The sequence below is a fragment of the Moschus berezovskii genome, chromosome 10 (assembly GCF_049115385.1).
Source record: "Moschus berezovskii isolate FMDL1 chromosome 10, NW_MosBer_1.0, whole genome shotgun sequence".
Classification (NCBI taxonomy): Eukaryota; Metazoa; Chordata; class Mammalia; order Artiodactyla; family Moschidae; genus Moschus; species Moschus berezovskii.
This window is the reverse complement of record NC_142469.1, coordinates 14,175,858-14,202,975: the sequence shown is the minus strand read 5'-3', so window position 1 is coordinate 14,202,975 and position 27,118 is coordinate 14,175,858. Positions and strand designations below refer to the sequence as shown.

Below are 27,118 nucleotides of genomic sequence, written 5' to 3'. Positions count from 1 at the left end.
GGACTAGGGGGTGGGGGGACGCTGGAGTCTGCAGCGCCCCCGCCCCCTCGCTTTTCCTTTCTTTCCAGGCTTTGGGATCTTGCTGCCGGAGCCCGGAGAGGTTCTACCGAGAGCAGCGCCGAGCGAAGAGACCCGGGCACAGGCTTCCGCGGCGGCGCGCGAACCGAGCTGGGCGCAAGATCAAGCTTCGCTTGGGATCAAGCTTCGCTTCCGGTCCTCGCCGCCTCGGCTGGGATGTAACGAGGGAGAGCGCTCGTCGCCTGTCCCCCACGCCTGTCTCCCCACCCCGAGAGCGCACCAGGGACCCACGGCTGGAGTCCCTTTGCTAGAGGCGCCGCGGGACGACTCCCAGCTCCCACGCTTCGGAAAGAGCGCGGTTGGATCACCACCTTCCCGGCGCCCCGCACAACTCCGGGGCCGGCGGCGCGCGCGGCTGGACCGAGTCCCGCTTCCCGCCGACTACCGGGAGTAGGGACCTCCGCGCCAGCCCACCTGCCTGCACGCCCTGTAAGCCGGAGCTCCCCGTCACCCGCGCGGACCCCGCACGCCCGGCTCCGCACCCCCGCAGCGCCCCGCCGCCCCATGCAGTGCGCGCGGGCCGCGGCTTCCTGAGCGCGGACGCCAGCGCCGTCCAAACTGCGCGCTGGGGTCCCCCAGCTCAGCCCCGCTCGGGGCGTCGGAGAGGTCGGGGGAGAGCGCACCATGAAGTCTGTGCTGTTCAGCCGCTTCTTCATCCTCCTGCCCTGGATCCTGATCGTCATCATCATGCTCGACGTGGACACGCGCAGGCCCGCGCCCCCGCTCACCTCGCGCCCCTACTTCGCGCCCTACTCCCGGGGCCGCGGGGGAGCCCGGCTCCCGCTCCGCCGGGGCGGCCCGGGGCGCGGCCGGGAGCCACGCAACGAATCGTGGCCGCGGCGGCCGCCGCCGCCGCCCGAGCCGCCGCTGCCCACCATCTATGCCATCACGCCCACCTACAGCCGCCCGGTGCAGAAGGCCGAGCTGACCCGCCTGGCCAACACGTTCCGCCAGGTGGCGCAGCTGCACTGGATCCTGGTGGAGGACGCGGCGGCGCGCAGCGAGCTGGTGAGCCGCTTCCTGGCGCGCGCGGGGCTGCCCAGCACTCACCTGCACGTCCCCACGCCCCGGCGCTACAAGCGGCCCGGGCTGCCGCGCGCTACCGAGCAGCGCAACGCCGGCCTGGCCTGGCTGCGCCAGAGGCACGGGCACCAGCGCGCGCAGCCCGGGGTGCTCTTCTTCGCCGACGACGACAACACCTACAGTCTGGAGCTCTTCCAGGAGGTAGCGGCAGGCCGGGCGGGCGGGAGGACACCCCTCGGGCTGGTCCTGCCACGGCTGCCCTTCCCCGCGGGCGCAGCGCCGCGGCTCGCTCTGATCCCCCGGGGTTGGAGGAGGGTGGGAGGACCTCCGGGACTCCAGGAGAGAGTCTGGCTGGGGCTTTGCTTCCCCCTTTACCCCCCAACACACATACACACAGAGACACACTCACCGACCCCGCGATTGGGCTGAAGCGGTGGTGCAGCTGTGAGGCTCCTGGAGGATTTCTAGGAACTGGGCTCTGGCCGGCCTGAGGATGGAGCCCCGAGAGGCTAGCTGCAAGAGAGGGGTTCTGCGCCCTGGGGGCAGGCTAGGTGATCTCTGACGGCCTTTTCAGTGCAAGCAGGTGTGATTCTGAGTCTAGAGCCATATCAGGAGGACGCTGAAGATGGTGACTAAGAATCAGCCAGACACCCATTTCCCTGTTACAGTTTGCTGGGCTGGAAATGGTTACTAGTGAAAACACCGACTTCTAGGGAGTTCTTCCCCACCATCTCTCCCTGTACCCCACAAAGGCCCTTCTTGACTCTAAAGATGACCTCCTTTTCGAGGAAACCCTCTGGCAACTGAGTTTGGGACTGCCCTGTCCTGCCCTCTGGTTCTGTGTTTTTACAGCCCGAGGTTATCAGCAGGACTGCCGGGTTCCTTCTCCTGACCCTTCTCGAGACCCCTCTTTGGCCACTTTTGCACCTGCCATTGCTACTTGGTCCTCGCCGTGAGGTCCCCAGCGCAGCCTGGCCCGCTGGTGCTGGGATGGCACAGTGTCCCTTGGAGCCCGTAGCTGCACAAAACCAGCAGGCACCAGATTGGAACAGGTGTTCGTCCCTGAGGCTGGTGCTTTGCAGCCTGAGTGTGTGCGCATGCGTGTGCGTTCTGCGAATGAGGCTGGGTTGCCTGGTTTTGACAGTTTCCTTGTTCTTCCTCCACAAATATAGCGGGAAAAGACCTTGGACTTTTTTACATGCCTTGGGACTGTTGCCTTCCTCTTCACCAAATCCCCGGCATCCTGATTCTGAGACTCCATTTTCCCTTCCCTTCCCCTAAGTAAACTGGGCGATCTTTATGTCTAGATATCCCCCGGTGGCGCTAGTGATAAAGAACACACCTGCCAATGCTGGAGGCATAAGAGAGGCGGGTTTGACCCCGGGTCAGGAAGATCCCCTGGAGGAGGGCATGGCAACCCACTCCAGTATTTTTGCCTGGAGCATCCCATGGACAGAGGCACCTGGCGGATTACAGTCCACAGGATCGCACGGAGTCGGACGGAGGACTGAAGCAACTGAGCACACTCTTCACAGAAATCACAAACATCCCATGCTTTCATCCTAATACCTCAATTTGGCGTTCATAACCTCAGGATAGAGCTATTCTGTGTCTCTCCAGCTTCATTTTTCTGCCTATGTGGCTTTAAAAATCCATTTCTTAGGGGCAATTGTTGCCTTCATTTCTGTTCATCCTCTCTTGCTTCTTGAATAAAATGACCAGTAATTGCTCTCCTCTCCTCTCTTCCATGCTTTCATGGTGGAGGGCTTTCTTCCTGTATTTCTTCTGTAGAAATCAATTAGCTTGTCGTTGTATGGTATGGTCTTCATTATAACCAAGATTCGAAATATCAGCTGATTTTTTAAGTTGGGTTTTATCGTGATTCTGCCTGCATATTCTTGCCCCCAAAAGACATGGTTTGTAATCTGAAGCCAAGACCCTTATATTTCAGAAGAGCATCATTTTAACCCCCAAAGTCTTTTTTCTTCTTATACAACTTGGAAGTTGCTCTGCTTGTGAAAATGTGTAGTCTTGGGTAAGCAAAACAGTGCACACTTTCATTAATTAACCTTTTAGGGGAGCGGGCTGTGAAGGGCAATGAGTCTCAGTTTCTTCCCTCCTTCCAGCCCGCTGCTGTGAGGCGCTGGACTGAAGGGAGGAGTTGGCACAGAGCGGCAGAGAAACGGCCCAGAACACAGTCTTTCTTTGATGCTTCCCAAACTGAAAGAAGTCTTGTTCATGGTGGATATGAAGCAGCAAGAGGTTTTTTAACTGCTCCATGGGGGGAAGAAAGAGAGAAGATAAAGAGGAAAGGATGATGAAAAAAAAAAAAGTGTCAGCGAGAGGAAACTATATAGGGAAAAAAATGCTAAACTTTTAAGACACTAATGTTTTGTATGGTTGGAAGTAATGAAATATTCAAAATAAACTTACGAACAGGTGTGTCTCTTATTTATGGAGAGGTGCCAAGTATACAAAATACACAACAGAAGGGATTTTTTAAAAGCATAATATGCATAATACACTTAGAATTTAAGTCCTGTAGCTTCTCGGGGTTCCTCCCAGGCAGGAATTTTAGTACTAATCCCTTTCTCGCCACCACCCCTCCCCCAACATAGTGTTTTTGAACCAGAAAAAGGCATCTCTCTGTTCACCAGGCATGTATGTTGAGACATTGTTTTGTTTTTTTTTTTATTGCACACATTCTTTTATTTGCATGGCAAGCAAGATTGAACTCTCTAAGAAGTCAGATTAGGGGAAATGATGCATCCTTAGTCTTGTTTATTAATGGGATGTCCTACCCTCCACCAGTTCTAGATTAATGATTCCACGTGGATTGCAGTCTAGACATTGCTCTCTTGTCGAAAAGGTGGGACCAGTTAAAACATCTAAACACTATGGCTCCTTGGGGGAAGGGAAGATGCTGATGAGGGCTGCTGGCGGCCTGGCATGTATCTCAGCCCTCTCTATGAAGCACACACAAATTAGTGTTTTAGTAATTCACAGTACCTCAGGAGAGAATGTCCCGAGGCAAGCTTCATCTTTTATTCATGGTGCTTCTCATTTCCATGGCTGATGTTAACGTCGATAAGATAAAAGGAGGAAAATGAACCAGGTACAAATTAGCTCTCTAAGCATTGGCTGCCAATGAAGGAAAGAAAAAGATGAAAGATTTCCAAATTAAATTTAAGGCACAACAGGCACGCTGGTGCAATTAATCCTCCGTGGTAGCTTAGCTGGAACTGAGCTTTCTTCTCCCATCCAGCTAGCCAGCCGGCCAATTTTCAGGCTCCCCTTTCAACTGAGCTGTGCGGCCAGGAAAGAAATATTTGCATCAAACAACCCTACATTGAACAGCCAAATCCATTTGCAAAGGAAGCTGTGTGAATTGTGGCCGAAGCTGAGCTGTCCGTCAGAGATGGAGGTGCTTGGAGTTATCCGGTTCCCAGTGGTCTCTTCTTGTGGCCTTGATAGGAGTTTGCACTGAGGCTCTCAGGTAATCCTGGCTGCCTGCAGCCTGCACGCCCCATCCATCTAGCTCTCCAGAAAAGCTTATTTGCAAAGGATTTACCCGGCTTTCACAGTAGCAACAGCCACAGACAAATGGGACTGTAGCCGGTCGCCTTTATTCAATAACACTATTGATCAGATTTCTGTCCTCTGCTAGAAAACCTTCCAGGGTTTCTTGAGTTTAAAGAGGCTGCTTTTCAGGTGAAGTTGCTTTCACATTGGGGAAACCAGTTGAACCGAAAGGTTAAAAAAATATCACTTTCCAAGCAAGGAAAGAACTTTTAAAAATTTAACTTTCAGTTTAACGAGGTGAGGCTGGAAGACAAGCTGACTTTGAAACCGGTTACAGGCTTAGGAAAGGTCTCAGTTAATGAGAGTGCATTTGGAAGATGTTTCTGGCAAGTAGTGACCTAGAGAGGCCCTTTGGATGCTGTGTTGGGTGCAGTTAAGCTGTTTGTGTGCTGGGCAGGGGCTGGGTGTGGGGGAGGTGAGGGGCGAGTTCACCCTGCTCTTTTCTGATAATTTAGTTACATCTTCCACCCTTTACGTGGAGCTCACTGGAGCCATAATCCAAAGGATATTGAGATTTACAGTGTTTGGCACTTTCCCCCCTAAATAATAGATTACGAATGTATTTCCTGGAAGGACACAGGAGAGCTCCCTTTCCATTTCCCCTTGACACAGCTACTTAGTGTAGAGTGATTATCTTTTCGAAGTGAAGAAACCTCAAAGACGCTTTCAGAGAGCACCATCCAAAGATGATTTTACCCAAAACACGCCCCTCACATGTTATTTCTTCCCTCCTAAGAGCATGTTAATAGTCAAGCTGTGAGTCTGATCAAATGTGAGAATTTTGTGAACTGGATGTCTAGAAGGCTGGACAGCTTTCCTATTCTATCAGTGTTAAATCTGTACATTTTCTTTACTTTCCCTGGATGTATGGTACTTGAGCTGTGGCTCATTTTTGACAGTGTTTTCCTTGGACACCAGCAGTTTTCATCTGGATCTTGATATTTTAATGGATCAGAAATAACGCCTCAGGTTTCAAAGGCCTTCTCCCTCCTGCCTCTTCCTGTTGTCTTTTTTCTATCTTCCTTCTTCCTCCAACCTGCTTTCCACTGATTATTCTTTCTCATGAATAGACATGAAGACAAGTCCAGGTTATTGTGTGTGGCAATGAATGTGTGTCTTTTAAGCATTTAGACTGTTGTCTGCAGCTTCTTGGATCCTGGTGGGTGACTCCATTTTCTTCTGTCTACCCCACTTACCTCTAAATTGCAGGCTAGTAAATTTTCTCTTGTGTGAACAGTAATGGAATAGTAATTGCTTTGAAGGCGCGCTGCAAAAGCAGAATAGGAGAACCAAAGTCAACAGCCTTATTTATTAACTATTCCAGGTGCTACTCTAATAGTGGGTTTTTTTAGGACAGAAGTTAATAATATTCAGATACGTTTACTCAGACCTTCTGGACTCTGATGAACTATTTGCTTGGTCTGCATAAATTAAGATAACATTATTTATATTTGATTTGTGGTGCTGTTGAAGCATGCAGTTTAGTTTTTACATCATCCTCAAGTTTTCCCCCTGAAACACAAAATTGTCATACCAATCCATGGGTAGGTAGGTAGGCTGGTAAGTAGGTAGGTTTATAATAGATTTCCAATTCATAGAAATACACTAAAATACTCCATTGTTCCTACCAGGTAATTTTTGTGTACAACTTGGAAATAAACATGTAAAATACTCCTTATCACGCATACAAGCAAGATGAGCACCCACCATGGCCCAGGGGCCATGTTTAGGGTGTTACGTGATTCGCTCATTTGATCATCATGACAGCTGCTGGGTAGGTTCTAGTATGGCCCCCATGGCCCCTACTATAATGCTGATATTTTGGTGTGAACACAGTTCTTTGATGAATACAGGGATTTTTAAAAATGCAACATGAATCTAATGTGGTCATAACCCTGATCAGTATAATCAGTGTCTCCGTTTTATAGGTGAGCTGCCATAGCAGGAAGTCACCAAAGGGTCAAGCAGCTGTCTGAGACAAGATCTCCTGACCGGTACCCTGGGCCTGGCGCCTGCCCTCCGGGTACCGTGCGGCCCATCTCACTGACCTGTACCGTCAGATGGGCACATGTCACCCACTGCCATGAGTAAAGCATCTGACCGGCAGAAGTCTCTCATGCTATTCTAGATGCTGCCATACTTGAACTCGGGCAGATCTGTCTTCCTTTTATTAAGATTATTCTTTATTGAGGCATAGTTGGTTTACAGTGTTGTGTTCCTTTCAGGTGTATAGCAGAGTGGTTCGGTTATACGTATAGGTCTGTCTTCTTTGCTGTATCAGCTTGTGATTTTCTCTCTTGCCCTTTTCTTCCTGATGTAACTTGGATTTATGAAAACTTCATCTCCTTACTATCTCACTAAGGGACCATTTGAATTTTAGACTCTTTTTTCAAGTCAGCTGAAAACTGCTAAATAAGCATAATAACCTGAAGTCTTTTATGTTTTCAAACTGTATATTCCTGGGAACAAGTAAGAATTAACTTCTGGGAAACTTTCCTGATGGTCCAGTGGGTAAGACTCTGTGCTTCTAATGCAGGGGGCGTGGGTTTAATTCCTGGTCAGGGAACTAAGATCCCACAAGCTGTGGGGCACAACCAAAAATAAAATAATAAAAAAATTTTTTAATAATTAATTTCTGCAAGAAAATACAGCATTAACTTTTCCCCTCGATTGATGTATGTCTGTCAGCAACGGTAATCTGCTGAGCGTGTCAGAGTGGACAGAGTGATGGAAAGAATATGTCTCAGGATGGAATGGAAATGGGGGTGACACTGGATTGTTTCCGGTGGGCTGGGTGCCTTGCCATCAGGGTGGAGGAGAGGGCTGGGGACCTCAGCGAATCCGAGCTGACACTGCCATGGGCGGCAGGCAGAGGGGTGCTGGGGCAGCTGCCCCCGGAACACAGGACGAGCTTGTCAGAGCCGTTGGTCTGGTTGTGCTGGCCACACTGCCTGGCTCACCTGCCTCCTCCCTTGTGGGTGGGAGGTTTGTTGATTGTCCTGTTTGGTTCTTTGGGGACTAGAAATTTCTCTGGATTAAATGCAAAGTTAGTAAATCTTGAGTTTCTGCATGCTAGGAAAATCTTGAGGATGGCTGAGCTAAGGAAAGGGTGAACATGCTCCTTACCCCAAGTCAGATTATATGGTCTTTTACCCCAAATAATTGAAAACTCAGAGTTTTTTTCTCCCTCTATCCATCTCCTCTGTCAGTGGACAGAGAACGTTAAACAGTACCTGGTGGCTCAGTGGTAAAGAACCCGCCTGCTAATGCAGGAGATGTGGGTTTGATCCCTGAGTTGGAAAGATCCCCTGGAGAAGGAAATGGCAACCCACTCCAGTATTATTGCCCGGGGAATCCCATAGAAAGAGGAAGCCTGGTGGGCTATAGTCCATGGGGTTGCAAAAAAAATCGGACCCAACTTGGTGACTAAACAAACAGCAACAAGTTAGATGCAATATCTAAGACTGTCCTTACTGCAGTCTGCGTGGTAGGTATTTGTCAATTGCATCTTCATCTGTCTAGTGAAAGCTGCGTGTGCTAAAGGCTGAACATTCTCCACTGAGATCTCCCTGATCTAAATTATCCTCCATAGTGTATCACTCCACCAGATTCCTTGTGCCCAGTTCAGCTTAAACATGACCATGTTTAGAAGATGTTTGAAAGGAGCAAATCAGTATCCTTCTCCCCTACTTAACAAGAGTTAGTTGCACACCTCCTATGTGCCAGACTCTGTGTTAATTACAGCAGGATGGAGCCCTCCTGTGAACACAGAGTATCTCTGCCCTCTTCATTTAAGCCTCTGGACCTAACCTGTATGCTAAGATCAGAGCCTGCTGAGAAAAACGCAGGTGCCTAGGCGTGTACAGCAGAAGCCCCTGATGCAGTTGTGAGTTGTAGTGTGGTTGTGGAGGAAGTGACATTTGAGCTGACACCTAAAGGATGGAGTGGGTCTGGGGTGGGGGGAGGGGGCAGAGGGAGCCACGTTTGAGCTAGTCTGTGAATTTGGAAAGTGTTACACAGCAGTGTGAAGGGCCTGCCTTTACTTTTTCACGTGTGCTTTTTAGATCCCCCTGCAGGCAAATCTTTAGTCTCTAATTTTTTAAGAAGAACTTGGCTAAGGTAGATACTAGATCAATAGAAAAATTGTAGATATATAATGCACATCCGGTTGTACCAAGGGATCATTAAAGTAGACGGTCGTGATTCGTCTTAGCAGCTAACATCAGTATTGATGTTCACTGCTCTCCTGCTAGAATTTAACTCTGTCAAGGTAGGTATTTTCTTCTGTTCACTGCTGTGTCTCTAGTGTCCAGCATATTGTAAGGGTTCATTCAATACCTACTGAATGAAGGAGTAGATTGTAGGAAATGTTGGCGCTAAGGGAGTCCATCCCCAAAGGAAGCTGTTTCTGGAAACAGAGATCATCAGACCACCGCCTTGAAGTTTGTTCATATGACTAGAGTTATACTGAGCCCTCTAAGTGGTAACTGGAAGAAAAATTGGCTCCTGCTCTGACTCTGAGAGATTTCAGTGCTAAGAAGGAGAAATGGGGAGAGAGACCCACGAAATTTAGTCTGTAGCCAGGCATCCCTGTGGATGCTTGAGAGCAAGGAGAGGGTGTGGGGGCGGCTGCGAGCCCACAGGGTATTTGACCCACTTCCCACACTTGAGAGGCGGGAGGTGGTGGGGGGCTCAGTTGGGAGCTTGGGGCTCAAACAGCCCAGGTTCAAGTCCAGTCTCATCACCTGGTGGTCATGGGACATTCGAGAGGGTTGCCTGCCTCCTCTGATGGCTCCAAGAAATACTGAACAGAAGAGGGTTATAAATGTTCTTTACCCTGCTTCTCTACTGGTGACTGCCCAGGTGATGGGTCCTGAGGGAGCTGCACAGTCTCGCTTGGGGAGATACCTCTGAGTCCTCTGCTCCTGAAACCTAGACTGTGTTTCTGGAAGCTGGGAGAGGAGGATGGGGCAAAGGTACTGGACTTTCCCAAATTTGTCTGTGCCAGGAGGAACCGGTAGATCGGCAATTTGAATTACACCACTGGGTTAGGACAATGATGAGAAAAACACAAGTTAAACAGGGCTTGTCTATAAGGAGTCCTGGAGGAAGCAAGATGTGAGAGAGTAAAAAAGCATCTTAAGGAGGTTTTAGGCTGGAAGGAGGTAGCACAGTGCTCTTTGTGGGTGTGGAGCTGGTTAGGGACCCAGTGAGAGCTTGCAGGTGGGGTGCACGGGTCTCAGAGGAGGACGTACATGCAACTTCCTGCAGCTCTTGGGTGTCATTGTCAGCAACCTTTGCAGCGCTTGCCCCTGGTGTGGGCCTGAGATGCATCGCAATATAGATTCTTCTGGCATCAGTGAGTGAACCAAGGAGACAGTCTGTTGCAGAGGAGCGGGCAGCTTAGTAGGAATGGAATGAGTCTACTTTAAACATTTATTACCGGGATAAGCTGCTTACCGCGTCGTGTTACTCTCTGCTGTGCAGCAAAGGGACTCAGCCATACATATGCAAATGCTGATTCCCTTCCCCTTCAGGTCACCGCGGAGCACTGAGCAGGTGCTCCTCAGTGATCTGTTTTATAAAGAGCAGTGTCTGTATACCTGGCCAGTCTCCCAGTTCATCCCCTCCCCTCCCCGCTTTACTGTCCGTCCGTTTGTTCTCGATTTCTGCTTTGCACGTGGGTTCTTCTGAGCCATTTTCCTGGGTTCCACATATATGAGTTGATCTATGAGGTCTGTTTTTCTCTTTCTGGTTTACTTCACTCAGTATGACAGTCTCTAGGTCTGTCCACATCTCTGCAAATGGCACCAATTTGTTCCTTTTATGGCTGAGTAATATTCCATTGCATATCTGGACCATAACTTATCCATCCATTCCTCTGTTTATGGCCATCCAGGTTGTTTCCATGTCTTGGCTGTTGTGAACACTGGGGTGTGTGTATCTGTTGGAAGTATGACTTTCTCTGTTAAAGCACATGATTAGAAGCAATCGCTTGATTGTTAAGGTCACTTGCTGGATGGGAAGGTTTGGCATGAGTCTCTCCTCACCAGTTGGCCGAGGCGGCAGGGAGGCTCCAGTCTGACAGACTCTCCTGTGTCTGGCCCCTCCAGTCTTGACTGGACCACTGGGGTGTCTGCTGCCTGGCACCGACTGGGAGGTCCACCCTGAACCCCCTTCTTGTTTTTAAAATACTGCTTACATTTTCATAAATAAAAACATTTTAAAGCTCATTTCCTGCCATCTTGAGGAAGATGTAGCAGCTGGGGAGAGAAAGCACATGTGTGTGTCCGCGTGTCCTTCCTTCCGCAGGTCCCTGGGCTGTGCGGATGCACATAGTTCTTTCCTCTCCCTGTTTTTTCTCCACAGACCCTGTACCACCCCAGTCAGGCTCTAATCAGAAGGACCCCCCACCAGGGGTCCTTGGCATTTTCTGTTCATATAACACCTAAAGGAATTTGTTAAAATTGCATGCCTTCTAGGATATTTTCAAGTTGATGACTACCTTTTTTAAATCATGTAAAATTGTTGCAAAGCATGTGATTTCCATACTGAATCAATTTTCATATTGAATCACTATGCTGTACACCTGAAACTAGTATAATATTGCAAATCAACTATACTTCAATTAAAAACACTTTTATGATTGAATTAACAGTATGCTTCCCTGATGGTTCAGACGGTAAAGAATCTGCCTGTAATGTAGGAGACCCGGGTTCGATCCCTGGGTTGGGAAGATCCCCTGGAGAAGGGAATGGCTACCCACTCCAGTATTCTGGCCTAATTCCATGGACAGACGAGCGGGCTACAGTCCATAGGAGTCACAAAGAGTCAGACACGACTGAGCGACTAACTTTCACTTTCAACAGTATATTTAGTAGCAGTAATCAAATTATCAAAACAACATAAATGGTGCAAAGTTGGATAATTAACTTTTAAATATAAAAGCTACATTTCTTGGAACTTGATTTCTTACAGACACAGATGAAGCACTTTGTTGCTAATGATGCATACTCTGTGTCATCCAGAGTATTACTTATTGCTGGAAAGAGACGGGGTTTAGCATACGTTGGTTCCCTTTAGGTCACATTTGTTTCATAAAATAACTACGATGGAAAGTATTTTCTTCCACCAGTGTTTTTCAATTTTTTGAACCTGCAAGCTCTAAGCCAAAGACACTATGTTGATCTCTTAGCAGAAATGATTTTAATAATCTATTGATAACATTAGTTCTTCAATTTTGTTGAAAAAGCTAATTAGAAATGTTCTGTCTTCTAAAAGGATGAGGTTACCCATTCATTAAAGAGAGGAACTTTCTTAATAAAGACAGCAGTATTTCTGATTATCTGTTTTTGGTCTTGGAGGTTTGATCATATTTAATATGATCTGGGATGGACATGGGGTTTCCCAGGTGGCACTGGTGGTAAAGAACCCGCCTGCCAATGCAGGAGATGTAAGAGAAGTGGGTTTGATCCCTGGGTCGGGAAGATCCCCTGGAGAAGGGAATGGCAACCCACTCCAGTATTCTTGCCTGGAGAATCCCATGGACAGAGGAGCCTGGCGGGCTGCAGTCTATAGGGTCGCAAAGAGTCGGACACGACTGAAGCTACAGAAGCTGGACCAGGCAGTTGGGACAAAGGAAGATGAAAGGCAGGACTGACCACTCCATCCAAGAGGTCAGCTTCGTGGGAGCATAGGAGAGTCGCCCAGCGGCTGGGATGTGTCCCCTTAAAGCTATCTGTGCTCACATGGTCCATGAGAATGTTTATAGACATCCAGGGCCCAGGCACCCCCAGTCTGGAAACGGTTGTTTTGGTGAGAGGAGCGTGAAGTTAGGAACTGGAAACTGTGGGCTCCGGACCCAGCCGAGCCCAAGCCCTCCAGCCGTAACCTCGCAGGGGCGGTCATCCTTCTCCGAGCGCTAGGCGCCCCCTCTCGGTGTCGAGATGGTTCCTTCTCGTCGCGCGTCTGAAGTTAGGAACCACAATGCCCTTTCTACGAACGCGGTCAGCTGTGTAGCGGGCCTGGGGGCGATGTGTCCATTGTGAGGATTCGGTGAGGGAGATGCCTGTGGGTCACGAAGAAGGGCAGCTTCCCCGCCCGGCTGGACACCTGCGCTCCCGGCGGTCGGCCCCAGGAGCGGGGAGAGGGAGCAGAAGACAGGACCACCGGGCCCCTCGCTGCCCCCGCTGCGTGGTCCCAGCGGGCAGCCTCCAGGGTCCACGTGTGGACACGTGACCATCCAGATAAACTCGGCATTGCAAGACTAAAATGCCAGTGTCGTTTTTAAAGGTCGGGCGACAGTTTGGGGATATTTTTGTAACTTTGGAAAGTTCTTCCTTTGCATCTGTTCTCCCTGGTGAAAGTGCCCCAGGCGTCCTTGGGCCATCTCTCTGCGGGGAGCTGCAGCCTTGCTTTGCTGAGATGCTCAGGCACCCCCGCAACACACACACCCTGGGCCCGCCCCGGTCCTCAGAGCCGGGGCTGGGCCTCATCCCCTGACCCTTGGCTTCGTGCCCATGACCCCTGCTGTACATACTGAAAAGACAGGGTTTGTGATTTTTTTTAAACCTGTTCCCGCCTTGCGTTTCCCCCTCTGTTTAGGGGTTTTAAAGAAAGATTTTAAAACAAAAACATAATGAGAACCTCCTGTATAGCACAGGCAACTCTGTCCAGTGCTCAGTAATGACTACACGGGAATAGAATCTAAAGAAGAGTGGGCACATGTAGAACTGTAGAACTGGTCCCCTTTGTTGTACAGCAGTAACTAGCTCAACATGTAAATCAACTGTACTCCAACAAAAATTAATTTTAAAAACACACACAAAAAATTAAGATAAAGTCAGATTGACAACGTTTGTGGTTTCTGCAGGTAATGATTTGGGGGTTTACAGCAGTCCAGTTTTCCTCTGGAAACCTGTTGTCTTTGAGTTAAATTCCAGTGAGATTTAAAAATAAATGGCTCTTCTCTGCTTCTGGTTAGGTCTTTCTTCCCTGTTTGTGAAGGGATAGTAGTCTATATCAGATAAGTGATTTGCAAATATGTTCTCCCATTTTGACAGAGTTGGAGGCTAATTACTTTACAATATTGTAGTGATTTTTGCCATACATTGACATGAATCAGCCATGGGTGTACATGTGTCCCCCATCCTGAAGGTCCCTCCCACTTCCCTCCCCATCCCATCCCTCAGGGTCATCCCAGTGCACCAGCCCTGAGCATGAAGTGTGCTTTTCTAAATTTCATTGATAGTGTCCTGTGATGCCCCAAAGTTTTAAATTTTGATGGAGTTTAGTTTATCTATTTTTTCTTTTGTTGCCTGTGCTTTTGGTGTCATGTCCAAGAAATTGTTGCAAATTCAATGTCATGGAGATTTTCTATGTTTTCTCCTAACAGTTGCATAATTTTAGCTGTTTTGTTTAGGTAATTAATGTTGATTTTGTTGTTGTTGTTCAATTGCCCAGTCTTGTCCCAACTCTTTGAGACTCCATGGACTGCAGCATGCCTGGCCAATCTGTCCCTCACCATCTTCTGAAGTTTGCCCAAGTTAATGTCCATTGCATTGTTGATGCCAGCCAGCCATCTCATCCTCTGATGCCCCCTTGTCCCTCTGCCCTCAATCTTTCCCAGCGTCAGGGACTTTTCAGTGAGTCAGCTGTTTGCATCAGGTGACCAAAATTCTGGAGTTTCAACTTCAGCATCAGTCCTTCCAATGAGTATTCAGGATTGATTTCCCTCAAGATTGACTCATTTGATCTCCTTGCTGTTCAAGAGATTCTCAAGAGTCTTCTCCAGCACCACAGCTCAAAGGCATCAATTCTTCGGCACTCAGCTTTCTTTATAGTCCAGCTCTCACATCCATACATGACTACTGGGAAGACCATAGCCTTGACTATATGGACCTTTGTTAGCGGAGTAATGTCTCTGCTTTTCAACATGCTGTCTAGGCTTGTCATAGCTTTCCTGCCAAGAAACAAACGTCCTTAATTTTTGTACACAGTATTACATATTATCTTTTGCATGTGGATATCTAGCTTTCCCAGCACCATTGCTGAAAGGACTGTCCTTTCCTCATTGATGGTCCTCACCCCCTTGTTTAAGGTCATTTGACGATATATATGTGGCCATTTATTTCTAGGCTCTTTGTTCTACTCAACTAGTCGGTGTGTTTGCCTTTTGCCAGTTCTATTCTGTTTCAGTTATTGTTGATTTCTAACAAGTTTTAAAATCAGGAAGTGTGGGTCCTTCAACTTTCTTTTTCAAGGTTTTTTTGGACTGTTTGGATTCCCTTAAGATTCCATGTGAATTTTAGGATGGATCTTTCTATTTCTGTGAAAACCATTGGAGTTTTGATAGGGATGGTGTTGAATTTGCATATTTCTTTGGGTAGTATTGGTATCTTGACAATATTGTCTTTGAACCCATGAACACAGAATATCATTTCGTTTTTTTTTGCCTTCTCTAATTTCTTTCAGCAGTGTTTTATGGTTTTCAGTGTATAAATATTTTGCTTCCTTGGTTAGGTTTATTCTTAATAATTTTGTTCTTGTTGATGTTACCTGTTAGGGGTTTTAATAAGTTAGGTGGGTTTCTGTCCCATGTCTGAAAAATATTGTCGTATGCTACAATAGAACTAAACAATACAGGACTGAGAGATGCTCTGGGTACACAGAGCAGCATCACTAGATCTTAAAAATATGGTACAGCAGAGAGAAAATGATGGAAAAATCTATTCTATAATGCCATTCATGTATGTTTAAAAACAGATAAAATAATTCACGGTCTTCTGAATTGTGTTCCATGGAAGAGTGGTTTCTGGTGAGGTTTGTCTGGTACGTGGGTGCTCAGTCTCTAAGTGATGTCCGACTCTCTGTGACCCTATGGACTGTAGCCTACCAGGCTCCTCTGTCCATGGGATTTTCCAGGCAAGAATACTGAAGTGGGTTTCCAGTCCAGGATTGGACTGGTTGCTTCTCCAGGTCTGTCTAGATATGATTTGAAATGCCTTGATTCTTTTTCATGTTCACATCCAAGGCTGATGTCAAACATCATCAGAGATGAAACTTGTCCTGAAACACAGAAGGAAGAGCACTCCTTATTCCAGGCCTGGATTTGTGAAATTTACTTGGTACAGTTTTTCCTAGAAACTACGAAATGTCTTTTGTTTCTTAAACATGTAAGCAAAGGACTTCTTTGTTGACGGGTCCCAGTGCCTAGGCTAAGGTTGGCGACGCTGTCCCTGAGCAGCATGGAGACAGCTGACACCCATACTGTACTTATCTACGCTCCAGAGTCATAGTCCTATGAGATGCCACTAAAATGTTACCATACACATGTACGCAGGTGGAAAGAAGCACAGGGAGACTTACCTATGGGCTGAGGCCACACAGCCAACTCGTGCTGAACCTGAGGTTTGAATGATGAGAGGTTTCACGGATCCACTTTTTCACTTTGCTTTTTCTCTTTTGCCTGTCTCTAGTCCAGTTTTTTGTTGTTTTTGATTCATTTTGCTCTCTTATTTCATTCCTTCCTTTGGTTTTGATTTTATTTTTCTTCTTTTAAAAAATGTATTGAAATGAAAATTTAGATCTTTAATTTTTCTATCTTCTTTTCTAATGTCTGCGTAAAGTTATACACGTCACTCTAAGCACTGCATCCCACAAATTTTGATGCAGTGCTTTCATATTCATTTCAAATATTTTCTAGTTTTCATTATTTTTTCATATATTTTCTATAATTTTACAAATAATTCAAAGCATGTTACTTAATTTCTGAATACTTAAGTTTGTTATAATCTTTGGTTCTGATTTCTAGTTCAATTCTTTGTGGTCTGAAAGCGTAGTCTAGTTTCACTCAACTGAAATTGATTGAAATTTGCTTTGTATTTGAGCATATAGCTGTTTTCAGTGCTTGTTCCATATGTGCCTTAAAAGAATGTTTACTCTGATGTTGCTGGGCATAGAATTTTATACACATCAATCTGTCAAGCGCTGTTTAAATTCTCTGTATCCCTACTAATAGTTAATGTGCTTGTTAACATTTCTGATTTTCATAGTGAATTTTTCTTTCTCCTTTTACATTTATTTTTCCTTCATCTATTTTGAAGCTATGTTATTTGGTGCCCACAACTTCAGATTTCCTTTTTTCTTGATGAATTGACCCTTTCATCATCATGAAATGTCCCTCATTATTGCTGGTAATCTCTTTGTCTTGAAAGCTATTTTATCTGATCCTAGGATAGCCACAGTAGCTATCATATGCAGACTGTTTGCATGGTATTTCTTTTTCCATCCTTCAGTTTCATCCTGTCTCTCTTGTGTTTGAAGTGGGTCAGTCATAAATAGCATAATGTTGCTTCTTGTTTCTTTATCCATTTTGCTTTTCTGATACTCTTCTCTCAAGTTAAAGACTTAACAGTCAGTAAACAAAGCCCTATTTAAATAACCCCTGCTGTGACTCTTGTGTGAGTAAACAGCCTCTGTATTTTGTTGTGTTTTAGACTTTCTGGATTAGGTTACCTTTCAAGACTCACCTATATTTTTACTTTCCACCAAAGTAATCATTGGTCATGATAACTTTGTAAAATAACCTTCTACTGAGGCTACAAAGAGTCTACTTACTATTCTAGGGAATGTCTTATCATAATCTTCCTTTTTAATATTTTCTGGGGGACTTCTCTGGTGGTCCTGTGGCTAAGACTCCGTGTTCCCAGGTCAGGGGGCTCAGATTCAATCCCTGGTCCGGGAACTAGCTCCTACATGCTGCAGCTAAGAGTTCACATGCTTCAGCTAGAAATCCCACATAGCCAAATAAATAAAATAAAGTAAATATTTTCTGGGAGTCCTTAATTGCTTCTGTAACCTTAGAGACTTACAGACCCTGTTTCTCTTTTATTTGTCACATATTCTGAATATGCTTTCTACCAAGAGAATCAGCAACTTTTTTCTTTTCCTTAGGGTCCAGGTGCAGCAGTAGAGCCGATCTTACTTCTCAGGTCTAACCTGCTATCAGCATCATCCTACATGTCTCCCTGCTCTGTTGTGTATTTCCTGTATCCTTATCTTCAGGCATCTATTCTAGTATACATGGTGTGGATTGTTTCATCTGTATGTGCCTTTATATATAGTGCTTTGTGTGCAGTATTTTAAAAGTATATAAATGGCATTATGGAATATATTGTTTCTATTTTTCTGTGTTGTAACACAGAAAAAGACGTATTTTTAATTGCTATATGCGTCTCTAATCCATTACTTCTAACTGTGAAGCTTTTTTAAAAATTAAAATTCTCATAAACACTATTTATTTGGGAAATTAGAATTTGTCATGAGGTACTTTGCTATATTGATCATCGTAGCACTCTAGTGTCTTATTAATGGGTGAAAAAATATATAATTCCAAACCTGCTGCTAAGAGACCATTTTGTCAAAGACTTTGCCAAAAACATGGTAAAGTTCCCACTTTCTGGTGAATTATGTCCAAGTGAATATGAATCTTGCACAGTGAAGACCAGTACCTCCAGCTCCTGGGACTAACTCCCCAGGGAGGATATCCGCGACACTGTGGCCCTCCCCTGCTCGGAGTCCATGCATGGTGGATTTCCCCAGTTGTTTGTAAGGACCAGAGAAGGAATTGACTTACACAGCCAACGTGTAAGTCCATATCAGGAAGTCCAGATGGAGGGCAGGGTTCAGGCTGACTTAGAGATTCAGTGGTGTCATCAAGGGCCCAGGGTCCCATCTCTGCATGCTCAGAATGTCAGCTTTGTGTTCCAGCTTTTTTCCTACCAGTTATGAAATGGCTGCTGCAGTTCCAGTCATCACATCCAGACATGGCTATGTGCTGAATTCCTTGGAGTGGGAAAACCTTGCCCAAAAGCAGCCCAGTGCCCAGTGCCCTTCCTCTGATGACTGGAACTGCCAACATTCCAGTAATGTTGGCAGTTGGAACTCCCAACATAATCAGAGTAATCACTGATAAGTTAGGATTTATTCTTGCTCTTGGAAGAGGGTCGCCCTCTCTTCAGTCATGTTTGGCAATGGGGTGGAGAAGACCAGTCACTGCTGAGCTAAACTGAAGCTCAGCCAGTAAGGAATCAGAGAGAGTAGGCATTGAGCAGGCAGCCAGCAGCGTCTGCCCAGACAGTCTCTGCTGTCTTTCACTTCATTTCTGACCCTTGGTAAAGGGTGTGATTTTCTTCATTTGGTTCCTGCTCTTGGCTCAGTGAGTTTACGCCTAGCGTTAGTTACTCGATCTTGCTACCGCAATGTTATTTTCCATGGTATTTGCTGGTATATGGGGACGCTATTAGTTATCAGTCACCTCTGTTCAATTTTCTGGTATCTGTGTATATCTGTAAGTTTCCATGTTCCCTTTCTGGAATAACATTAGATGTTAATTAAATCCTGGGAAACAAACCCAGAGGACGTTGAATGGAACAGGGGACAGGATTGAAGAGGAAGAAGGCAGACAGTATTTTATTGTATTCCATTTCTGTGAAAAGAGAGTTTCCATCTCATTGTCCAGGGGGAAAGGAGGATTGTGTGTCTTTCTTAGAACTTACTTTAAGACACTGCTGTGTGTGACAGGGGAGCTCTTTAATGTCTCAGAATATTAAAGCTGATGCTGAAACTGCTGCTGCTGCTGCTAAGTCGCTTCATTTGTGTCCGACTCTGTGAGACCCCATAGACGGCAGCTCACCAGGCTCCTCCAACCCTGGGATTCTCGAGGCAAGAACAGTGGAGTGGGTTGCCATTTCATTCTCCAATGCATGCATGTGTGCTCAGTCACTTCATTCGTGTCCAACTGTGCAACCCTATGGACAGCAGCCCTCCAGGCTCCTCTGTCCACAGGATTCTCCAGGCAAGAGTACTGGAGTGGGTTGCCATTAACAACATCTTTTAAGAATATCTGAGTGTTTGGGGGACCTCTTTTCCCCACTATTCTCTCTGAGAACAATGGGAGATGGGTTTTTATATAGAAAAATTAAGAAACAAATGAAAGAATTTTAATTTCCTCACATACTCATAGTACTGAGGAAACCAGAATAGAGGTCTTTAGGGTCAGTGCTCATTTAGGAAAATAGGTTGAGCACAGTCAAGGGCACAGCCATGGGGAACTCTGTGTCTCCCATGCAATGACTGATGGAAGGGATTTTAAAACCCAGTATATGGCCCCCCGAATTCCCACCCTACACACACACACGCATGCATGCATGCACACACACAGCACCATAAGATGTATTCTGAGACTGTATTCATTTCTTTAATGCTTTCAGTTGAGCAGTTTTAGTTTATAACTTTTTCCTGAGTGTGGGTTAGCTTCTTTGTATCAAAGTCTGCCAGTTACAGGCAAAGAGGAGCCATCAGGTGTGGGTTGGAGCTCCAGGTGCTCCAACTAAGTGAGCTGTACAGCTGGACAAACACTTCCTTTATAGACTGGACATACAGTGCCGAGGTGAATGAGATGCTGTCTGCCATTATAGACCTCAGGACTCTTGAAATGCGAGCAGAAACAGCAGATTTTAAAGGGGGAAACCAGTTAGTACATTGAAATACGTGAGCATGCTGATGTGTGAAAATTTTCTGTAAACCTGACGATATATTTGATTTTTTCATTTTTCAGTTACTATTGCCTTTAAAAAAAACTTTTATTACAATTTTTAAAGTGCATTTACAAAACTGCAAATGCACTTCATTTACAGGTATTACAAAATAGCTGTATTCTCCATACTGTGCATACGTTCTTGTAGCCAGTCTTAGAGCCTCCCACCCCCTCACCTCTATCCTGCCCCACTGGGAACCACTGGATCGTTCTCTGTATCTGTGGGTCTGCTTGTTTTTCTGTTAGTTTGTTGTATTTCTGAGAGTCTACATTTAAGTGATATCATACAGTATTTGTCTTCCTCAGTCTGACTTATTTCACTTAATACAGTATCCTCCAAGTCCATCCATGTTGCTGCAAATGGCAAGTTTTCATTCTTTTTTCTGGTTGAGTTGTATTCCATTGTGTTTGTGTACCACATCTTTATCCAATCATCTGTTGATGGGCACTTAGGTTGCTTCCACATCTTATACATTTGATTTTATATAAGCTTTTCCTTTTTGATATCCAAATAAGAATTAGCAGGGTTGTTGGCAATTAATTACATTTGTATTTTCAATAAGCATCCAATTTTACTGCAGTATATAGGTCTATACAAGGAGTACTGCAATAGATGAGGTTTATTTGAGTTTTTAGAAGGAACATCTCCTTGGTGGCAGCAGAGAGGCTGGCCCAGGGTGTGGGGGCATGCACCTCCAGAGGGGAGCCCTGTGCTCTTGTCTGCGGCTGTCACAGAGCATTCTACCCTGAGGCTGGACTTCTTTTCTGCACCAGTGCCTCCTCTCCTAGAAGCCCGGCATGCATGTGTGCTAAGTCGCTTCAGTTGAGTCTGACTCTTTGTGACCCTGTGGACTGCAGCCTGCCTGGCTCTTCTGTCCCTGGGATTCTCCAGGCAAAAGTACTGGAGTGGGTTGCCATTTCCTTTCCCAGGGGACCTTCCACACCCAGGGATCGAACCCTTACATAAGAGACGTAGGGTAGGCCCTTACATCTACCTGCATTGACAGGCAGGTCCTGTACCACCAGTGCCACCTGTGAAGGCTTCTAGAAGCCCAGAGGAAAACGGAAATTTAAATAGTCCTAGATTTGGCTATGGTAAGTCCACACAGACAAAAAAAATTCCCTGTGACTGTTTGGTCTCGCTGACACTCATCTGTTTCCTCATAAGTACATTCAGGCTAAACCTTTTTAGCAAGGATACCACAGACACGACATTCCCTCCTCTCCTGTGTCCAGTGACGTGGCACCAGTGGTCAGGTCATCTTATGGATGCTGATACCAAACTGGACCACTTGGTCAAGGGAGTGACTGCCAAGTCTCTCTGTGGTAGAGGCACATTTTTCTTTTATAATTTGTAAGTACCCCATAGATGGACACTCTGAAGCGGTGCGAGGATCTTCTTTCCGGAAAACTTTTATCCAAGAGTTTGAGCATCCAGTGATGATTCTCGCTTGAATTAGTTATTGCCACGCTTTGGGGGCACCCAGTGGAGCTTTTCTCTTTGTGTCTCTCTGCACTTGTTCACTGGTATCCTTCTTAAAGAACAACTTGTCTCTAACCAGCCCCCCAACCTACAACCATTCCACCCCCGCCCAGTGTGTTTTAATCTGTCAGTGTCATTCATTTTGATGCTCAAATTGTTTACAGCTTGGCCAGCAACCTGTCTTTATCATCTGCCATTGAGCAGTTCCTTTGCCTCTTTGATGCAAAACATCCTAAAGTCACACTTTGTCGCCGTGCCAGACCTGGGATCAGCCACTTCTCCAAGGAGCCCTGGTCCCCTTTCGTGTAGAATGGTATTTACACACCAAGATCTTGGTGTTAGGCGTGTTTATTGCTACTGGGGTGTTTATAGTTCTAGGTCTTTTAATCATGAGTTCGTATTAAAACCTCCAAATGGATTTTGTTTTTAAAACCCCAGCTTCATTGAGGTGTAATTTACCGACAATAAAAGGCACTCATTTTAAGAGTAGAGTTTGGTACATTTCAAGCCCCCTCCACAGGCTGGTACACACCGCCTGACATACCTGTTTGCAGGCAATTGTGTGTGGTGGCTCTAATCTGCTTTCTGTCTCTACAGATGAGTCCGCCTATTCTAAAGCTTCATAGACGAGGAAGAAACAGCATGCGGCCTCTGTCTGCTTTCTTTCGCTCACCATTGTATTTTCGTGATTCATTCATGTTGTTACAAATATCAGTAGCTCATTGCCTTTCATTGCTGAGTAGTAATCCATTGTATGGATACATCACGATCTGTTTTTCTTTAAAAGCTATATTGGGACCGTTTCCAGCTCATGGCTGTTATGAGTAAAACTGCTGTGGATATTAATGTACAAGTTTTGTGTGGACAGGTGCTTTCATTTCCCTTGGGTAAATACATAGAAATAGAATGAGTGGATCAAGGTATTTGTTAACTTGGTAAGAAACTGCCCAGGGACTTCCCAAACCAATTTTACGCTCCTGTAGGGAATGTTTCCTCACATTTGCGTTGTTACTTGGTGTTGGCAGTTTTTTAATGTTTGCCATGCTAGTGAGGTACAGTAGCATGTTACTGCAGCTTTTGTTTCTGTAACAGCTGAGGGTGTATGCTAACTGATCAGTGTTCCTTGGATGAAATGTCTGTTCAAATCTTTGGCCAGTTTTTAAATTGTCTGTAGTGGCTATGCTTTAGGCTTTTTTATTGAGCTGTGAGAATTCTGTGTGTTCTCAACACAAGTCTTCTGTCACATACACGTATTGGGATATTTTCCCCCAGTTGGTGACTTACTTTAAAATTTGGTAAACAGTATCTTTTGGAGAGTTAAAAATTTTAATTTTGATTAAGTCCAATTTGTGAATTGTTTAGGGTTCATATTTGTAAGACCTTTCTGAGGAATCTTTGCCTATATATATAATAGTTTGCATCTGGTAATCCCAAATTCCCAATCCATCCTTCCCCCACTCCTCCACAAAAAGTTTCTTTTTTAAAAAATTAGTTTTATTGATGTATAGTTGATTTGCAATGTTGTATTAATTTCTGCTGTACAGCAAAGGGATTCATTTATGCATATATATGTATATACATATATATCATTTTCTATTATGGCTTATCACAGGATATGGAATACAGTTTCCTGTGCTAGGCCATAGGACCTTGTTGCATAAACACTAATTTGTATCTGCTAATCCCAAACTCCCAATCCATCCTTACCCCGCCCCTCCACAAAGGGTTTCTTTTCTATTTTCTTCTACAAGTTCTATAGCTTAAGTTGTGTGCTTATGGCCATGATTCCATTGAGTTAATCCTTATGAATATTGTGAGGTACAGGGGTGGAGATGATTCCCTCCCTTCCCTCACCCGTGAAGGTCCTTTTGTTCCAGCACAGTGTGTTAAAGACTATCCTTTTCCCCACTGAGTCGTCTTGGCATCTTAGGGGGAAATGTCAGCCAGGAATGTGTGGGAAGAGCTGTTTCTGAATTCTGTCATCTCTTCCATTTACCTCCATGTCTGTCTTTACATTGACACCACGATGCCTTCATATGAGATAAGCAGAGCTCAGCCAGCTCCTCCCAGGACTCACAGTTAAGTGCCCTCAAACAAGTGACATAATTAAGTGTAGCTGGCTGTGTTTTGAGCAGTATTCTTTTTTTTTTTTTTGTATTAAAACTAAAGGACTAAACTTCAGCCTGATTTATTTTAATTTACTAATGTTTTTAATTACATCCCTTACCCATATATTTCTCATAGTTGTTATTGTTTCTAATGGGGTCATTTATATATATAAGAAAGACTTCCTAAGTGATCAATGCAAAGAACTAGAGGAAAACAATAGAATGGGAAACTATAGAGATCTCTTCAAGAAAATTAGAGATACCAAGGGAACATTTCATGCAAAGATGGGCTCAATAAAGGACAGAAATGGTATGTACCTAACAGAAGCAGAAGATATTAAGAAGAGGTGGCAAGAATACACAGAAGAGCTATGCAAAAAAGATCTTCATGACCCAGATAACCACGATGGTGTGATCACTCACCTAGAGCCAGATATCCTGGAATGCGAAGTCAATTGAGTCGTACGAAGCATCATTATGAATAAAGCTAGTGGAGGTGATAGAATTGCATTTGAGCTATTTCAAATCCTAAAAGATGATGCTGTGAAAGTGCTGCATTCAATATGTCAGCAAATTTGGAAAACTCAGCAGTGGCCACAGGACTGGAAAAGGTCAGTTTTCATTCCAATCCCAAAGAAAGGCAACGCCAGAGAATGTTCAAACTACAGCACAATTGCACTCATCTCACATGCTAGCAAAGTATTGCTCTAAATTCTCCAAGTGAGGTTTCAACAGTACATGAACCAAGAATTTCCAGATGTTCAAGCTGGATTTAGAAAAGGCAGAGGAACCAGAGATCAAATTGCCAACATCTTTTGGATCATAGATAAAGCAAGGGAATTCCAGAAAAACATCTACTTCTGCTTTATTGACTTCACCAAAGCCTTTGACTGTGTGGATCACAACAAACTCTGGAAAATTCTCAAAGAGATGGGAATACTAGAACACCTCATTAGTCTTCTGAGAAATCTGTATGCAAATCAAGATGCAACAGTTAGAGCTGGACATGGAGCAACAGACTGGTTCCAAATCAGGAAAGGAGTACATCAAGGCTGTATATTGTTACCCTGCTTATCTAACTTCTATGCAGAGTACATCATGAGAAACTCTCGGTTGGATGAAGCACAAGCTGGAATCAAAATTGCTGGGAGAAATATCAATAATCTCAGATATGCAGATGACATCACCCTTATGGCAGAAAGCAAAGAAGAACTAAAGAGCCTCCTGATGAAAGTGAAAGAGGAGAGTGAAAAAGTTGACTTAAAACTCAACATTCAAAAAATGAAAATCATGGTATCAGGTCCCATCATTTCATGGGAAGTAGATGGGGAAACAATGGAAACAGTGACAGACTTTGTTTTCTGGGCTCCAAAATCACTGCAGATGGTGACTGTAGCCATGAAATTAAAAGACGCTTGATCCTTGGAAGAAAAGCTATGACCAACCTAGACAGCATGTTAAAAAACAGAGACATTACTTTGCCAACAAAGGCCATCTAGTCAAAGCTATGGTTTTTCCAGTAGTCACATGTGGATAATGAGAGTTGAACCATAAAGAAAGCTGAGCACTGAACAATTGATGCTTTTGAACTGTGATGGTGGAGAACTCTTGTGAGTCCCTTGGACTGCAAGGATATCAAACCAGTCAATCCTAAAGGAAATCAGTCCTGAATATTCATTAGAAGGACTGATGCTGCAGCTAAAATTCCAATACTTTGGCCACCTGATGCGAAGAACTAACTCTTTGGAAAAGACCCTGATGCTGGGAAAGATTGAAGGCAGGAAGAGAAGGGGATGATAGAGGATGAGATGGTTGAATGGCATCACTGACTCAATGGACAAGAGTTTGAGTAAGCTCCGGGAGTTGGTGATGGACAGGGAGGCCTGGTGTGCTGCAGTCCATGGGGTCGCAGTCAGACACAACTGAGCGACTGAACTGACTGACTGATAACACTGTTTTGAGTATTAAATATACAGGAACAGTCCTCATTCTTGTCTGTGCAACAGTGTTTCCTCCCTGTGTACAGTAAACCCCCTACATACAAACCTTCCGATTGTGAATTTCAATGATGTTAACCTGCATTTTCATGTCCAATCACACAAGTAAGTTCATGCGTCTGGTGTACATTGTCATGTGTGTGCATCCTCTACAAGTGGATGTACTTGTAGAGTGCTAGTAGAAGTACTAATAGTACTAGAAGTACTCTAGTACTTCTAGAGTGCTGCTATAGTCTAGGCAGTACTGTACAGTAAAGCACACAAAAGCAAACCACTTGTAGAGGATGCACACACATGACAAAGTGGATGTACTTGCAGAGTACTAGTAGAAGTACTAGTAGTAGTACTTATACTACTGGAAGTACTCTAGTACTTCTAGAGTACTACTGTACTCTAGATAGTACTGTGCAGGAAACCACATAAAAGCAAACCCTTTGTGGAGGATGCACACACAGGATGACGTACACCAGACACATGAACTTCCTTGTGTGAGGGGACATGCAAATGCCGGTTCACATCGCTGAAACTGTGCAGTGTCTTTATTTCAAGCTCAGGATGTCACCGATCAAGAGAAGAAAAGGAGCTACTACCCAGATGTAACGACCATTTTTTCAAGAGGGTAGATGGAATTGAATCGAGTAAGGAACCGGTGCCATCAGTGTCAGGCCTGAGTGAAGTCGCAGCTTGCCCTCCGTCTGTCGCTGACGATCCTTCAGCTCTACGGTCTCCCAGCTCCTCTCTCTCCCCCAGTCACTCTTCTCACCTTTCCACTTGATGCCAGCCCCTGCATGCCCTATGCTTTTCAAGGCACTGTACTCTAAAGGTGTTTTATTTTTTGTATCTGTTTGTGTAAAAAGTATTATATGTCTCCTACAGTACGTCTGATCACCGAAGAATGGATGCTTTTGAACTGTGGTGTTGGAGAAGACTCTTGAGAGTCCCTTGGACTGCAAGGAGATCCAACCAGTCCATTCTAGAGGAGATCAATCCTGGGTGTTCATTGGAAGGACTGATGCTAAAGCTGAAACTGCAATACTTTGGCCACCTCATGTGACGAGTTGACTCACTGGAAAAGACTCTGATGCTGGGAGCAATTGGGGGTGGGAGGAGACGGGGAGGACAGAGAATGAGGTGGCTGGATGGCATCACCGACTCGATGGACATGAGTTTGAGTGAACTCCAGGAGGTGGTGATGGACAGGGAGGCCTTTCGTGTTGTGGTTCATGGGGTCGCTAAGAGTCGGACATGA

General features: G+C 45.2%; 1 protein-coding gene across 1 annotated transcript in view; it reads left to right on the top strand.

The window, feature by feature from the left end:
- Positions 1–702: 702 nt before the first annotated feature.
- The window catches only part of B3GAT2 (beta-1,3-glucuronyltransferase 2), a 98,375-nt gene continuing 71,959 nt past the window's right edge, over positions 703–27,118 (top strand). The window contains exon 1 of the mRNA XM_055433522.2: positions 703–1,302. Coding sequence (XP_055289497.1) covers positions 703–1,302 — 600 coding nt within the window. The remainder of the gene's footprint in view (positions 1,303–27,118) is intronic.